A 16,487-nucleotide genomic window follows, 5' to 3' on the forward strand; every position below is an offset into this window, starting at 1 on the left:
AAAAGTTGTTTATAATCTGTCCCCAAACTTTATTGAAATGCGGTACTAATTGAGAAGGAGATGGAATACTCTGAATACACTGTGATGGTGAGGCAATGAAATGAGATGCAGTGTGAGTAGTAAATCTACAGGCTGAAAGCCTATCACACACCAAAACACTGCACAGTGGTTTAAAATATTACAAGGAAGGATTTACCAACTCAAATGATCAAAGTAGTCATGGTGTCAATCAGTTTATCTCTTGCCATGATGATCACCAAGTACACTGTAAACACAACACTGCAAGCAACCTGGGATGCGCCTGCATTTTGACGGATCCAGTCACCACCTGCAGCCTGGAGATGACGTTGCATTGCCATACAATGATTTTAGATTTATTTCCTGGAGCCTTGCACTGACACTTCCTTTTCACAAAGTGCTTGTGTCTGCCTGGATGTAGCTGTAGTCACTAATGTTTATATCAAGCTCCAAAACTGCTCTGTCCTACCTTTCCCATGATGAAACTGGACGTTGTCTTTTGTTAGCTGCTGCCTGTCCAGTGAACAAATATGCATTTGAAATTGCTGGCTCCCCTGTTGTCATAGACTGAGTAGTCCTTCAGTGCACCAATTACCATTGCTATTATAATGTAATAAAATGTGCCACATTTACACTTAACACACTGGAATCTGCACTTGATATATAATATAAATCATGACAAACAGAAACTTTCTTTTTGCAAAGTCAGTTCGGTCTGCTACTGTAATAACAAGAGAGAGGACAGTCAGATGGAAAGAAGGAAAAGCATGACGTGAGCTGATATGATACTCATTCTGGTTTATAATTTAAGTGTTAGCTCTATGCTGCCATTGCACACCCTAAGCTTTTCCAAACACATTGCTTTTAGGAGTGATGAAAAGAAAAAAAGGAGGGTCATTAGTGGTTGTAAAGTTACTTACTCTGCAGTCTGGGAATTCTTTCAGAAAGGGAACTACTTGATTTTCCCGTCTATGCCTGATAATTCTATGGTCTTCCCATATGAAAAATTCCTGTGCAAATTCTCCCAATATGCCAACCACATGGCCACATTTAGGCCTGTCCAGCATGTGTACACACACACTTAATGGAAGCCTCATGGTGGGACGCCATGCACCCGGGTACTTCCTGCTTTGAATTTACATCCATTTTCTCTCTTTAGCCCTCGTGCAGAACACATGGTATCTAGGTGCATTTAGATACATCAAAGACTTACATCAATGTCTAGACAGAAACACATGCATGCACACAATGTTTGTACAGAAACATCTGAAAATTCAGACATTTTAATTCTCTTTCCTCTTTTGTTTATTTGGATGTTACAATATTGCAAATATTTATTCAGGAATTTAGTGGAAATACAGATTAAAAGCAGAGGACACATATTCAAAGCTTGCATTCCAGTTTACCCAGCACAGCCCAATTATTATATATTACTATTATTGAAGCTGACCTTCCACAGTTTTTCTGACTTAACTCAGCCACAGGACTCTGGTGCAAAAAAGGATAAACAAACAATTTTTATTCCACAGTTTTGTGTTACGTTCTTAAAGGAGTGTTCCAAAAAAAAAGTTATCCCAACAGCAAACTGTATCAGTCTGTTAAACAAAATATATACTGCACATTTTTACAAACCACATGTCTTTATCTTGGTTTGCACAACTAGATTATACTGTGTAAATACACTGTTCAGGCGTAACATTATGACCACTGACAGGAGAAGTGAATAACACATATCACAAGTATCTGTGGGATGATCCACAGAAGACCTCCCACTAACAACGTTCTGTTGCCAGACACCACAGGACACCCTCAGAAGGCCCATGTCCTTTCTCTGATGAGTCACAACTGTTTTGGAGGCACAAGGGAGACCTACACAATATTAGGAAGGTGGTTATAATGTTGTCCCTGATTGTTGCATTACCTGTGCACAAGTTTTATACATATCTTTTTGTTTTGTATCTTGCCAATTTTCACTCTGATTTAATTCATATTTCAGGTTGAGCTGGATGCCATTTCACGTTCCAAATGTAATAAAAACAGTCGTAGCTAAGTACTTTAACGATCTAATCTCTGTAATATAAAGCTTTATTGAGGTTTTCTGGATCACGACGGGGATTCATTAGACCACTATCCCCAGTGAGCTAGACCACAAAGCAAAAAATGAGACCAGCTGAGCAAACACACTACAAAATGATGTCACATTTCCCTGTGGCCTGACATTAGCAGGGAGAACGGAAACACAATGCAGGTTTCTTGTAAAGACGCTGCAGGAAACACTTCCAAAGCCTGACTTTTGCGGCTGCTCTCCAGCATTGCCCTATGCCAGGTTTACAAAGCAGACAGGAAAATGACCGGGTGGTAGATGATATATCGCAGAGAAAAAACACCAGGCTGCAGACAGACAAACAGGGATGTTTAGCAGGCGTGGAGAGCACTGGCACAGTTTCTCCAAATAGTTACATAACACACCTCCAAGTAGGGAAATGAGTTGACAGGTCGGAGGGGAAGGAGGAAAACAACAGATTAGTCTGTGGTCTCCTTTTTCTGGGTTTCGTCTGCAAACCTAATCCCTCAAAACCCTATGGCCAATTTATGAATTTTTAGAATTAACAACTGGACGTGCCGGGCCTGTAATGTGCTGGATGTGGGGTTGTGACTGAGATGAATGTGAGCAGGGATATGTGTGAATATGTGTGATTGATGTACTTAATAAAATAAATCAGTTAGGAAAAATACATGCGCATTTATTTTTTTGTGGACTAAACAGACAAGTTTACAAAATGACTCACAGCACCTGGTCTCATTTAAGTTCACAGCATTTTAACACTAACATCCCACCTACTTCGTCTTTTGTTGTTGTTTTCCTCACTGCAGCCAGAGGATTTGGAGGCTCTTCATTCTCACACATTCCGGGTGAAGACTTTCAAGAAGGCCAAGCACTGCAGCGTTTGCAAACAGACCATCATCCAGGACGGACTCATCTGCCGAGGTCAGTCATCTGTCCTGAAACTATGGTGTCAGGAAGCAATCCCAGACTGACACTAATCTTAAACAGAGCTTCAGCATTTGACGTTGCTGCATTGATGTACGGGCATATAAGAGTACCCCTCCCCCTTTGCTGAGTGTAGGCTTTGCCTCAGAGGTGACAGAGGTGAAAAAGGCTTAACTCTTGAGGTGTTCAGCATATGTGGCATCAAAGGCATGTGCCATCGGTTTATCAAAGTTAAACAGACTTCACTGACTCACCATTATGACAGACTGCATCAGTAGGTTTTAGCGGTGGCCGTTAACTCATTGGTGATTGACAGAATTATAGCCAAGTACAAGGCTTTTAATAAAAGATTGTAGCCTTAAGTGAAGCTTAACTGAAATGAGTCTGTGCTCTGCATTAAACAATTTACTTACTAATGTACAATATGTTATGAAGGGCATTTGAAAGTTGATGCAACCACTTAGCTTGGGAAGTACTGTATATGTGAATGAACTATAAATCCTTCAATTGAATCTTCGCCTCAGCCCTTGTGTGAAACCATTTTAATAATAATAATAATAATAATAATAATAATAATAATACATTTTATTTGTGGGCACCTTTCAAAGCACTCGAGGTCACCTTACAATAAAAACAGCAATGCATTATACATCATGAGAATAAAACATACAATGAAAAATTAGTCAAATATAGAAATGATATAAAAGATGAGGGAAAACTGGTTAAATGGAGTAAGCTATTTTAAAAAGATGTGTCAGAGAGTCTCTGACACCTCTGGGAAAGTATTCCAAAGACTTGGAGCTGAATGACTGAAAGCTCTGAAACCCATGGTGGACAGTCGGGCAGGTGGTACAATGTGTATAATTGGAGAAGTTCAGAGCTTGGTTGTGATCGTGTAGTTAATATGGGATTTTATTGGGAGCCAGTGAAACTGCTGGTGGTTGTCTGTGCTAGGGATGGGCGAAGTTGATTGATGTTGCAGAGTTGCTGATATGATGTGCTGTCAAGGAGGACATCCAGACTCTTAAACTGAGGGAAGGGAAGTACAATCGAATTATCGATGTTTAGTGAGAAACTGTTAACTTTAGCTAGAGTGGACCGACGAGGAAGACTTCATTTGTAAGAAGTTGCATGAGAACAAGGATTTAACTTTAAATATTTTTAAATATGGAAAATATAGCCAAGTGGAAGAAGGTAAATGATGAACAGTAGTGGTCCAAGGACAGAGCCCTGGGGGACTGCTCTGATGACAATTGGTGACTCCTCTGGTACAACTGGCACTGGGATTTTGTTGATTTCTGTAGCTTCTTTGCAATTCTTCTTCATGTGGTAAAGACTAAGACAATGCCACATCACTAAATATTGATTTTCAGATGTAATTCTTTGATACGCTCTAAAGATGTATTTATTATACATTCTGCTTCTTGTATTGCCTCTCTGAGCTGATTTAAATAAAATGTAGCACCACAAGGAGTTGGTCATTTGTAGGTCCTCTCACTTCCTTTCTAAATTATTAAGGCACTATTTTAAGGTGTAATATTTATGTAGATTTAACCTACTATTGCTAGGAAAGTGACTTTTAAGCCATTAGTTGCCTAACAACACTTTGTAAAATTGTAATCTGTTATGGTTTACTATTAAGAACTGAAACAAGCAATTCACTGGACTGATCATCTAAACCCTTTAATTACTTAAATGTTCCCCAGACAAGAGCTAAGGGGCACAGAGGGACTCTACAATTATGTCTGCGACTATGAAAGCAATATCTGTTACAGCATCCATCAGTGGTCTAAACGAGAGGTCGTCCAAGGTTACCTGGGGTCGTCTTTGTGTCAGGGTTTAGTCAGTTAGGGGGACAGGGGAGGGCAACAGAAGCTTGAGGAAGGCCAAAGGTTAAGAGCTTCTCAATTTCCTTAATGGTGTTTACTGAAGAGACAATGTGGTTGACTGCAGGGATTTACATAGTGTCAGCAACTTGATCTCTGGAACAGAAATACATGTTTTTTGATTAGAACTTCTTCATTTAAGGGTGCATCGGTTGCTTTGAGTAACTCTTGTAGACGAATACAGTAACCTACTGTAACCTCATAAAACCAGTCATTTTGGATTCAATTTTTTTTTTTTAAACTTACACAAATGCCACTGGGTGTATTGCACCCAAGTGACATCATGTGATTCTTTAGCCTTAAACCAGTGTGAAACATTAAACAATTGCAGGAAAGTAACTGAGATCCAGTAATAAGCTTTATTTTTTGTACAAGGTGCATGCAGTAAAAGGCTCCATTCTGGTGCTCCGAGTGAGTTAAAACAAAACTGAAGAATAAATGACCTTGATCCTTTCGGCACGTCATGCTGTAGTGGAAATGTCTGTTTTCAAACAGATAACGTCCAATGAGACCATGTGGAAATGGCTGGAAGTGTGGTTTGGCACACCAGGGGGGAATATTTATCCTATCAAACCTGGCAGAGGATGGGCTGATGCAGCTTAGAAAAAACAAAAGCTTTCTCTGTGTGATGGTATCTTTTCAGCCTCTTGACAGATTCTCGTGCTACTCTGTGTACAGTTTGATTATGTGATGCAAACACAGTCATAATACATCCTTCCTAAGCAGTTAAGGGTCTATTTTCAGGGTGTGACATTCAATTCAATTCAATTTTATTTATATAGCGTCAATAACAATACAAATCGTCTCAAGACGCTTTACAAAAACCCGGCCTGAAACCCCCAGAGCAAGCCTGATTCATGTATAGTTCCACCTAAAGTATAGTTCCATCGGCTCTAACACAACACGTTAACTGTATGTGTATCCTTAATCTGCTGCTGAAGAGTGCGTCTGTTAGCTGTCACTGTGTCTACTCTGACTGTATGAGTACAAAACAGTTGTTGCAGGAAATGATAATGTTGGCACAGTATAGTGTGTCCTTCCTGGATAAAAACAGGCTTATAAAATCAGTGCACTTTATTACCTGTGTTTACTCTGCATTTTACTTTATGATCTGGCTGGTAAGTCCAGATGTTGTTTTTGTGTTGTGGCACATAGCTAACAGATCTGCATCTGTTAGCTATGTGTCTTTCAGTAGCCAAAAACATACTCATTAAGCCTTGAGCAGTAACGAGCAGTTGATGAAAGTCACCATTTCCACCCCCAAAAAGGATTAGATTGATTCTGAAATGTGTGCGTTTTAGGTAAGGTTTCTATGAATTAATGAGCTGCTACTGTCACTTTGTTCTGGCTGAATGATGTTTGCTTGTATGCGCAGGCAGTCACTGAAGTGTTCTCGTAAACTGACACAGGACAGCACCTGGGACCATTGTCTGTAAGTGATTTACAGGAGAAATAAACCATCATGACAAGACAGCACTGAGCTGTATTTTTGATTTAATTTACCTCAGTATAATCCTCCTCTCCTAGATGCATCTGGGTTTGTGCATCCTGCTCAGACAGCAGACATAAACTACTCTGTTATTCACTCTGTCTCCTCATTGTATGATTCTTTAAATTCCCATTTTGCCAAAAACTAGAAGCAACTAGGAGTTGGAATGCCAGGGTGAGCGGTGAGGAAATTCAGATGTAGAAGGTGTTTAATATTTATAGGGGCAATAAGCACATTTTGTAGATTTATGTTCCAGGCTTTGTAAACTGTTGCAACTCCGTCTTCTGAGGCTCTGGAGTTTTGTCAAGTTTAAAAACATGACCATGATGATGTCATCTCGTGCTCTTAAGTCTGTTTCAACGCACAATGCCATTGTTGGATCCACTGGGATGGAAGATTCTTGAGCTGCTGCTATTAGCAGATGGATGGAGTGCTATGGAGGGCAGCACTTCAGGCACAGACGATGAAATAAAAATAAATAATAATAAAGCCTAAGTTTAAGGTTAGACGCAAATGTATTTCAGTGGCCCTATTTTACAAAGGGGGGTTGAGAAGGTTAAAAGACTGCTTTAACAGGCAGGGGAGGATCCCTCATTTTTGGAGACTGATACATATTACAGGGATAACCCCAGTTCAGACAAGAGGTAGAAACTCCACAAAGTACTTCAAAGTGCAGCAGACGTTTTAGTATCTGATCTATTTTCTTCCAATGAATATGGCAACACACTGATAATCTATTATGAACTACACCGATCAGCTACAGCATTAAAACTACTGACAGGAGAAATAAATAACATTGACCATCTTGTGACAATCCAATGTTCTGCTGGGAAACTTTTGGACCTGGCATTCATGTGGATGTTTCTTAGACATGTAGCACCCACCTAGACCAGACCAGACACCCCCACCCTATAGCAATGACACTCCTTGATGGCAGCAGCCATCCCCAGCAGGATGCAGCCTGACACATACAAAAACACTTTAGGAACTCAGAAAAACACGAAGAACAGCACAAGGTGTTGACCTGGCCTCCAAACTGATCACGTATCTGTGAGATGATCCACAGAGGCCCCTCCCCTCAACCCACAGGACCCAAAGGCCCCCACTAACAACATTGTGTTGCCAGACACCACAGGACACCCTCAGAAGGACCATGTCCATTCTCTGATGAATCACAACTGTTTGGGAGGCACAAGGGAGACCTACACAATATTAGGAAGGTGGTGATAATGTTATGTCTGATCAGTGTATATGACTGATATTATAAATGATCTGATTATGATAAATGATTAAACATGCAACCCATGTTAGAGAGTAGGAAGAAAGTTCTAGCCTGTGTTTGTTCACTATTCACATGTTTGATTTGTAATGTAACAACATTAATCCCATACATTTTAGGGGTCCTAAGGGTCCCGAGAACAGGGACTGGCTTCTATATTCTTTCACTGCAGTGCTGTTTGTGTGCAGGGGCAGGACAATAGTGGTGTTGTTGCCCTTAAAAGGAAAAGTACAACAGAGTATTTGGCCAGGTCTTCTGAAAGCACATTATTTTTTTGAATGCAATAGCTCTAACTAAAATTTGTCTCTAAACTGAACTCAAACACACATCTCAGATTTATTTCCTTCTTCACATGGCGCCTTTGTACTAGAGGATGTTAAACCTTTCTAAAGAAAAGATTAGAACAAAACCTTGAACAAATTTGTTTATTTGTCAGAGCTGCTTTTCTAAAAAAGGGTGTAGCTGTTCTGCTCGGGCTTGTCCTTGTTCTGGAGGCGACCATGCTGCTGTCCAGCAGTACACAGATTTTCAAAGACTTACTACACCAGCACAATAGCAGGTGTGGGTGTGCGTGTGTGTGTGTGTAAGAGAGAGTGAAGGTTATCACAGCTCTGTTCTGGACAACTTAGCTCATATAGCTGGTATGCAGCAAATCCCAATGAGGGTAAAAAACACACACACATATGGAACTGGCTGCACTTAGAGCTTTAATATCATTAATAAGACATTCTTAGGTCGTGAAAACATGTGTTACAACAGCATGTACAATAAAAATAGTTTGATTACTTATCAGGCACTGCCACAGTTGCTTCAGTCTGTTCAGTCAGCAGCCAAGTTCATATCACACATGCACACATAAAACAGGGCCATGACACAGACTCCCTGCTTTGCCAGAAACCATTAGCTTTGTAAGGGGCGCAGATGGATGAAGATGACCACTCGATTTCTGCTAATGATGGATAGCGACTGTCTCCTGGTCCAATATTATTATCATTAGCCACTAAACTAAGTAGTCTTTGTGCTGTCAGAGTGAATGGAAGATATTTTGTACTGATTTCTTCTTCTGATCCTAACACCTGTTTAATACGTAGCTTCACTTTCAGATATACATGCACACACATGTGTCACCTTTGTTCTCACAGATCAGTTCAGACTGTTTACTATCAGTTCCAATAAATATTGTAAAGAAACCCAAGTTAGTTCAAAGCTGACATAAAGGAACACAGGTCCAGCACTGAAAGCTGTTTTCTAGTGAATGCAGCAAGGAAGCCACCTGCTGGAAGAATTGAAACATTACTAACAAACTGTTCATTACAGCTGGACCCAACATGCATATTTTAGTAAAATCTTCAAATGTTGCTGCAGTATTCTTCAGTGTTCTCAGTGGTAGGATTATTTTCTTTTATTAGTTCCTATAATAACACGTCATTATTATTATCGTCATTGTAATACATCCTTCCATAAAGATCGTTTTGCAGAACTGAACATTTGTGGTATTCAATACGGTGCTCTACGATAAAATTCTAGTGTTGTAAGCTTTGTATTAAGCATAAAGTAGATTGTTTGGCAGAACGGTTGGAATAGGTTGTATTAGTTGATATATTAGTACCTAATAAAGTCCTACACTGGGTGTACTATGTCAGATATATGCCCTAGAGCAGTGGTTCCCAAACTTTTCACAGCCCGTACCCCTTCAGACATTTGACCTCCAGCCATGTACCCCCTACTCTCACGCACTTGTAGCAGCTAGAAAAAGAAATGTCTGAGAGCCTGACTGGTGGTAGCAGTTGACATCTCTCTGGAAGGGCAATCTATCCGTTTGACCCATTTATTCATTTTTGACGGTTAGCCCGGGCGACTTAGTTTACCTCAGACTGATGACTTGACAGCTCAAATGACAGAAAGTTATCAGAATTGTTGACGACATAATTTAAAGACCCAATCAAGAACGAGATTTGCTTGTTTCAGGGGGGAAAACAACTGTAGCGAGTTTAGCTATATCATCAGGAGATTTGCACCTGACCACCAATCACAAACATTTCAAGGAATAGGCGTCTTTCTTATTTAGGTGACCTAGCGCTAGCTACATTAGCAGCAAACTGATACATAGCTTCAAAGCCAGTTGTCCTACAATCTAGCTATTAACATAATTGACTCACATGAAAAACAGTCTTTTGATTTTTCATTTAGGTGGAGAATCAGAAAATAAGAAAATAACCCGTTATCCGTTTTTTCAGTTTCAAAATGTAATCAGGCTTAGTTCAGAATCAACTCTTTCGCGTACCCCTGGGGGTACGTGTACCCCAGATTGGGAATCACTGCCCCAGAGTAAGGACTGAGTTGGGAAAGAAGACATTTGTGTGTTTAGCTCCAGCCACTTGGAATTGCTGGCAGAAGGAATTTAAATTGGGGAATGTGATGTATAGTAAATAGCTCACTTCCAAATGAAAATTCCAGGTTTCAAACTAACCCAACAGAAATAACAGCAACAGAGCAAATTACCTGAATTGTACTGGATGGTTATTTTTTGTACTGGATGGTTATTTTTTATTGTTATTATTTTATTTTGAACAATATGAACATTCACATTCCAAAACACAATTGAGATGGCCCACTTTATTTTGCACTTTAAGGTCCACTTTGGAAGCTTGGGAACATAGAGTATGGTCAGCTGACACTATTTAAAAAAAAAAAAAAAAAAAAGAACTTCCCATTCATGTAAGCTTACAAGCTAATTCTTAAACTTGGTAGCAGCTGTTTTCTGTTGCCTCAGTTGTAAGCATATCCATTTACAATATTTAATTTGTTTGTATTGGCATTCTTTTTATATTTTGTGCTGCTCGGTTATGTCATTAAATTTCGAGTCATGAGAATCCACAAATCCAACTGATATTTACAAAATCACAAAACAGATTCAGGGACGTCCACAACCACCAGGTGGCAGTAGAGTCGTTTGTTTCGAATGGAACACGTCCAGCCATCTGTACAAACGACATGTGCTGCTGACTTTCAGTGTACATTTCCAGAATTATCTGCATAAACTCCACTCTTGAGCTTTTTACATTTGCCAGGCCTTGTTCTATTTGTACGGCAAGTTTCAGTTGTGTTTTTGCAACCAATTGTATCACGGGAAACAGCTGTTTCAACAAAACAAAGTCAGACTAATACTCACGGTGACACACACAAACACACAGACGGTAGACGGAAAAGAAAACAAACAGGAGTTATGTTTTGTCAGTAAGAAACTAACAGATGACACAGATCTGAGTACACAAAATCATTCCATGGGAACACTGTCAGGATTAATCCTGCTCCCCTGCAATGTTTTTGGAGGGATCTCCTGTGTTAAGAAAGCCTCAGCAGCTGGATGAAGGTGGGGCTGTAACCACAGAAACCCAACACAGGCAAGGATTGTAGTTGGGGAAAATGTGTGGGCTGAATGACGACATCCTTGTCTGAGTCAAATGAGGGATAGCGAGTGTCCATAATTACTAACATTAATACTGCTTTACACAGACGCTGCTGCGAGTTCTGGAAGGCACAACAGACAACAGGGAGAGAGAGATAATGTGTGTAGGAGCAAGTGTAAAATAAAGTTTTCTTTGGATCAGGTATCAACGGTAAAATGTTGAAATTAACCACACGTAGTCTAGAGTTAAGAACAACTGTCTATTAAATAACACCAGCTCTTTGGTCACTTTTGTGTTGTACTCCTCCACAGATTATAATTATTTTGGCCATGGGACACATTGTTCATACATTATTTCATTCTATTGTTTAACCTTTAAGACAAACACCAAAGTGTCTTTTATGTTTAGTGCTGGTCTTTCCTAATGGGGCCAAAAAATGCAGAAGTGTCAGTGCTACTGATGAAAACCATGCACCACTGTATGTTTGGGTTGTGAACCACTGTGCCGTCATGCTTTAAGGTAAAGACAGAATCTAATTCAGACTCAGTGGCTGTTATCCACCTTTGAATCGAGTAAAGAAGTTTAAGCTGCTAACTATACATATCATTCTGACTGTAAATCAGCAAACAGATGTTAGTTGAATATTGGAATATTTAATAATAATTATATAAGGCTAAATAACTTTCTAGAATATTCTTAGGCTCACTCACAAACAAGAGATTACAATGTTTTAGGGGTCTATTTATAGCTGAGGATTAACACATTTGGTGTACTTCTGAGTTTTTATGTCAGCATGGGACTATGTCAAAATAACCTGCAGCGCCATTGCTAATATTTTAATAATGAGGTAATATTTCAGCCAGTGCAACTGTGACATAGACATTTTGGACAGCAGGGGAGTGTTATTGTATAAAGAACTAAAATATGGCAGGCTTTGGATACACACACGCTATTTGGAAGATCAGTTCATTGTTGATTTTGGACTTTTTACTGGGTTTTCTGACAGCTAAAAAAATATTGACTACGGAATACTGAATATGTCACAAGCCTGTCCCTATCAGTACTGATATGCCCATTATAATGAAAAATAACTTAAATCCATGTATCTGCAGTTTAATGAATTTGTATTTGGCTTCTGTTCACAGAATAACATGATGAGTTGTCATTAGTTCAGGGAGTTGGTATGTGCCTCTACACAGGAGCGATGTACTGTGTATGTTAGTACACTGTACGGTACATGTGTTGGTGCTCACGTGTGAGGGATTGTGCATGAGAGGAAAGGAAGGATGGAGAAAGTGAGAGTAAGGAGGGGAGGAAGAGGAAATTCTTTAGCCCTGGCCCTCTGATTGTATTGTGTCCTGTAAGGGGGTCCAGCCCAGCCCTGTGGGAGTAGTCACTCCTTCCAAGGGACCAGGGGAAGGAAATCACCCAGCCTCAGTCACACACCCCACCTCTTTTTAACTTCACCCCCTCCGCCCTCCCTCCAACATTGCACATCAGCAGCAGCAGACCACAGACCAGTGAGATAGCAACTTGTGTTCCACACTCTTCATCATCTCCTCATCCTGACCAACTCCCATCCCTGCTGTCCTTTCGTTTTCTGCATGACTGATGTCTGCAGTTGTTGCACCCTCTTCAGTCTATGATTCATCCTTTCCACAATTTTTTTCTCCAGTATCTTTTCTTTTCTCTTCTGACATCTACTTCTCTCTCCTCATCTTCCATCCTGCCTCATCACTGCTGATTTTCTCCCCTCTCCCCTCCCTCCCTTCTTCCCTCCCTTATTCCCTCCCTCCACCAGGAACATTTCTGCTCTGTTTATTCTCCAAATCTGCGACTTCCTAACAAGGTAAAGCCTAACCCGAGCGCTCTGGGCTCTGCGCTTTCACACCCAATATGGAAGTCCTGCTTTTTCCCATGTGAGCCAGGAGTGTTGTTTACCAGGGGACTCACGTGCTAGAAGCAGTGCTGGACATCGTCCTGATGGTCAGACACATGGCATTTACGCTTATCAAGCAAATGGCCAAGCATGTTTGAACTGAGGTAGACTTAGAAACTTAGGTAGACTTTATTGATCCACAAGGGAAATTGTTTGGTCACAGCTCAGTTGCACATAAAAAAAAAACACAAACAACAACAACAACAACAACAACAAAAAAAACACTCTTGAAAACCACCTGTAAAAAGAAAAATAGGTGTAAAATAGTTAAAAATAATAATACATTTTTTATATAAAATAAAATAACGTAAGCAAAAATTGTACAAGAAATGGAAACTGACAGCACTGCACACATACGAGATCATTCCATGTAACATGTAAACGGCATTTAAAAGCTGTCATGGAAGTTTGTTGTGGAATTGTTAATGTACTGTACATATTTGCTTTTTTTTTCTGAACGCCAAGGATTTTCAACCAGTGTTCATAGCCTTGAAAGTTGAAACTGAAAGTCACTCCATTGTGTCATTCTGTGTTAAAATGCAATTCAATTCAATTCAATTCAGTTCAATTCAGTTCAAATCAAATCAAATCAGACCTGTCCAGGGTGTACCCTGCCTCTCTCCCGATGACAGCTGGGATAGGCCCCGCGACCCTTCACAGGACAAGCGGTTACAGAAGATGGATCTGTCATACTTACATAGATACATCTGACTAAACCATACATGTTGAAAATAATCACGATACAAACAAAAGTACACGATATAGCTGATTCATGGTACATAAGAAATTGATAATGAGTAGAAAATAATAAATAGAGCTAGGTTTCAAAATATTAATTCAATGTTTAGTGTTTATAAAGTGTTCATAAAGTTACAGTTAAAGGGATAAACAAGAACACTGGGCAATAAATCTTTTAGTGACAATAGTAGTGCTATTACAGGTGAGTTGGCTGGTATAATGTATAAATATACGAAGTACTAATTGTGTACGTATTCATTAGTGTAGTCCTTTAAAATCCACAAAATCCTCTTTAATTTTCCTTCAATTTTCTGTTTTATATCATAGTAGAATAGCTGTTGCAGTTTTGGCTAGAGAAAAAAAAGAAAGCACAGACGATCAGTCAACAAGTAATATTTTGTCAACCTCCGTGAGAGACAACAAGTACGATGTAATGTGTTTTATTATTTTTTTCCACTTGTGCAGTCGACTTGTGGGTCCTATCATAGAAGAGCTCTGTTCCTTTTGACCCTGGGAATTTAGGTCTCTCTGGGACTGTGTGTATCCCGGTAGGATTTCATGCTGCCACCCACATTTGAAAGTCTCTAATCAAGACGTCAAAAAGACTCTCAAATGTTAACCCCCCAAATGCAAATATAGCCCAGTGGGTGCTTAAACAGAAACTACAAGCACCATGATGTAATTACATATTTAGCTCTAAAAAGTAAGCTACTCACTTTCTCTTGCCTTGATATGTGTTCACCATCCATGAAATCTAAGTGAATCCACATTTTTATTATATATATATATATATATATATATATATATATATATATATATATATATATATCTTACATTTATCAGTGAGCATTAGTTTGTTGTGTGCCTGAGATAAGTTGTGGTATCAATAAATGAAAGCTGATGAAACAGTGATATGTCAGTCAAGTTAAACAAGACTGCATATGGTTTGACTAAGTCCATGTCTTCTCTGAATAATAATAATGTCATTGTCCCTGTGAAGAATAGAAAATTAATGAATTCTTTTGATTAAGATTCAAGCCTTGTAGTTGCTAACTTGACCCCTGGCTACTCTCAGGACTTGACCTTTGACCCCAAACCAAGCTAAGGGCTTCTTTAGGTCCATAAGAAGCTACAAAGTTACAAAGAAGCCAAATAAAACAATTAGTTACCACCTATTACAAAAGGGAATTATAAGTGTTGGAACAGACAGAGACCAAAACTAATGTTAATGTTCTATTATTTTCACAAATTCCCCAGTACCAGCTGTACAGAGTGTGCCTGTGTATGTGTTCAGCCCGACCTCTTAATGAACTCAGAACTCATATTCATATTCACTTCTCTACATTTATGCTGCTGACTTGTAAATGTTTGTATGTAGCCGCATAGGATGAGTCCTGAACTTTCACTGGAGTTGAAAAACTTTCATTATTTCATATGTAATCATGCTGCCTCATTTATTTACAATGAGAGGATGGATTCCTGAAAATATACATTGGAGTATGTGTGATTTTAAAAAACACATTGCAGGGAGAAGTGTTTTGCAGTGTTGTTTAAGCTCAAGCAAGAAAGATTACAGGAAGTATAGGGTTCAGAAAAACACTAGCACAGGCATGATCTCCACTCTCACACAGTGTCCAGACTGGTCACCTCCTTAAGTCATATCACGACTTAACATCTAATCACAATAAATATTACAACTGCCTCGAAAAATGTGGCTCAAGACAGGAAGAATAACTCATTACATAAGGTGTAGAGCGTTCCAGTAAAACCATACAGCCTTCTTCTTTATTTGGAAAGCCTCGGCCTCGGCACACTGATCTGTGTTTTGGTTCTCTGTCCTTCGAGGGGATCTGACAGTTTATGAGCTGCCGGTCCAGGTGCTCTCCCATATTGACCCTTATTTGTAGACCCAGTGGGAGTCCACAGAGAGGATAGGAGGAAAGCTGCAAAATATGTGTGGAAATTCTATAGATTAAAGTTGTCTTTAATCTTGTCTGATGAGGTTTTCATTAGCGTTTTCTTTTTTTTTTTACTGTATCTCTGCTTTAATCCCCACATAACGTCGTTTCCTTCAAATAAACTCTTCAAGGCATTCCATCTATTATTTGTCAAGACATGGATAAAGCCACAATGTTAAAGAAATGCAGGCTTTCCAAATGATCCAATGTAATCACCTAAGTGATCCCTTGCTGTTTTTCTTTGAATTATCTTATACTAGAATTATCTTATACTAGAGAGTCCTTTCTTATTAACAGCATGCCAGCATTTGAACGCCTTAATTTAAGATGGCTGTACCAAAAACTGAACCAGGACTCCAAAACCAAGGTTCCAGTCTATTGTCACCTAACATCGTATGAATAACATGCCCAATCATGTTGTGTGCTAGCAGTATAGCTTTTTGTGGTTTTGTTGTATTATTTCATGCTGTGTTATCTCAGATGAAAGACGGCTTTAACTCCAACCTATAAAATACAACAAAGGAAATCTTAAAATGCATTGTTATTGTATTTGCCTGAAGTGGCATGTTATTTATATGCAATTCCGTGATGACAAGTAGGAAGTTCATACGGAACCAATAAGTTTGTACACCCTTAATCAGTTGAAGCAGCATATCAATGCAGTGGACAGCAACATCAAGTTCACACGGCTGTCTGGTGCACGTGGAAGAAGACCGAAGCCTCAACATTGGAGTATATAGGAAACCCACTCACACTGATCAGCACTTATTATTTGATT

At 39.4% G+C, this 16,487-nt stretch overlaps 1 protein-coding gene across 1 annotated transcript in view; it reads left to right on the forward strand.

The window, feature by feature from the left end:
* The window catches only part of tns1b (tensin 1b), a gene marked incomplete at its 5' end in the record, with an annotated part of 163,859 nt that overhangs the window by 43,649 nt on the left and 103,723 nt on the right, over positions 1 to 16,487 (forward strand). Inside the window, 1 exon segment of the mRNA XM_084544673.1 lies at positions 2,893 to 3,007. Coding sequence (XP_084400799.1) covers positions 2,893 to 3,007 — 115 coding nt within the window.

Source organism: Chelon labrosus, assembly GCF_963514085.1.
Source record: "Chelon labrosus genome assembly, chromosome: 5".
Lineage (NCBI taxonomy): Eukaryota > Metazoa > Chordata > Actinopteri > Mugiliformes > Mugilidae > Chelon > Chelon labrosus.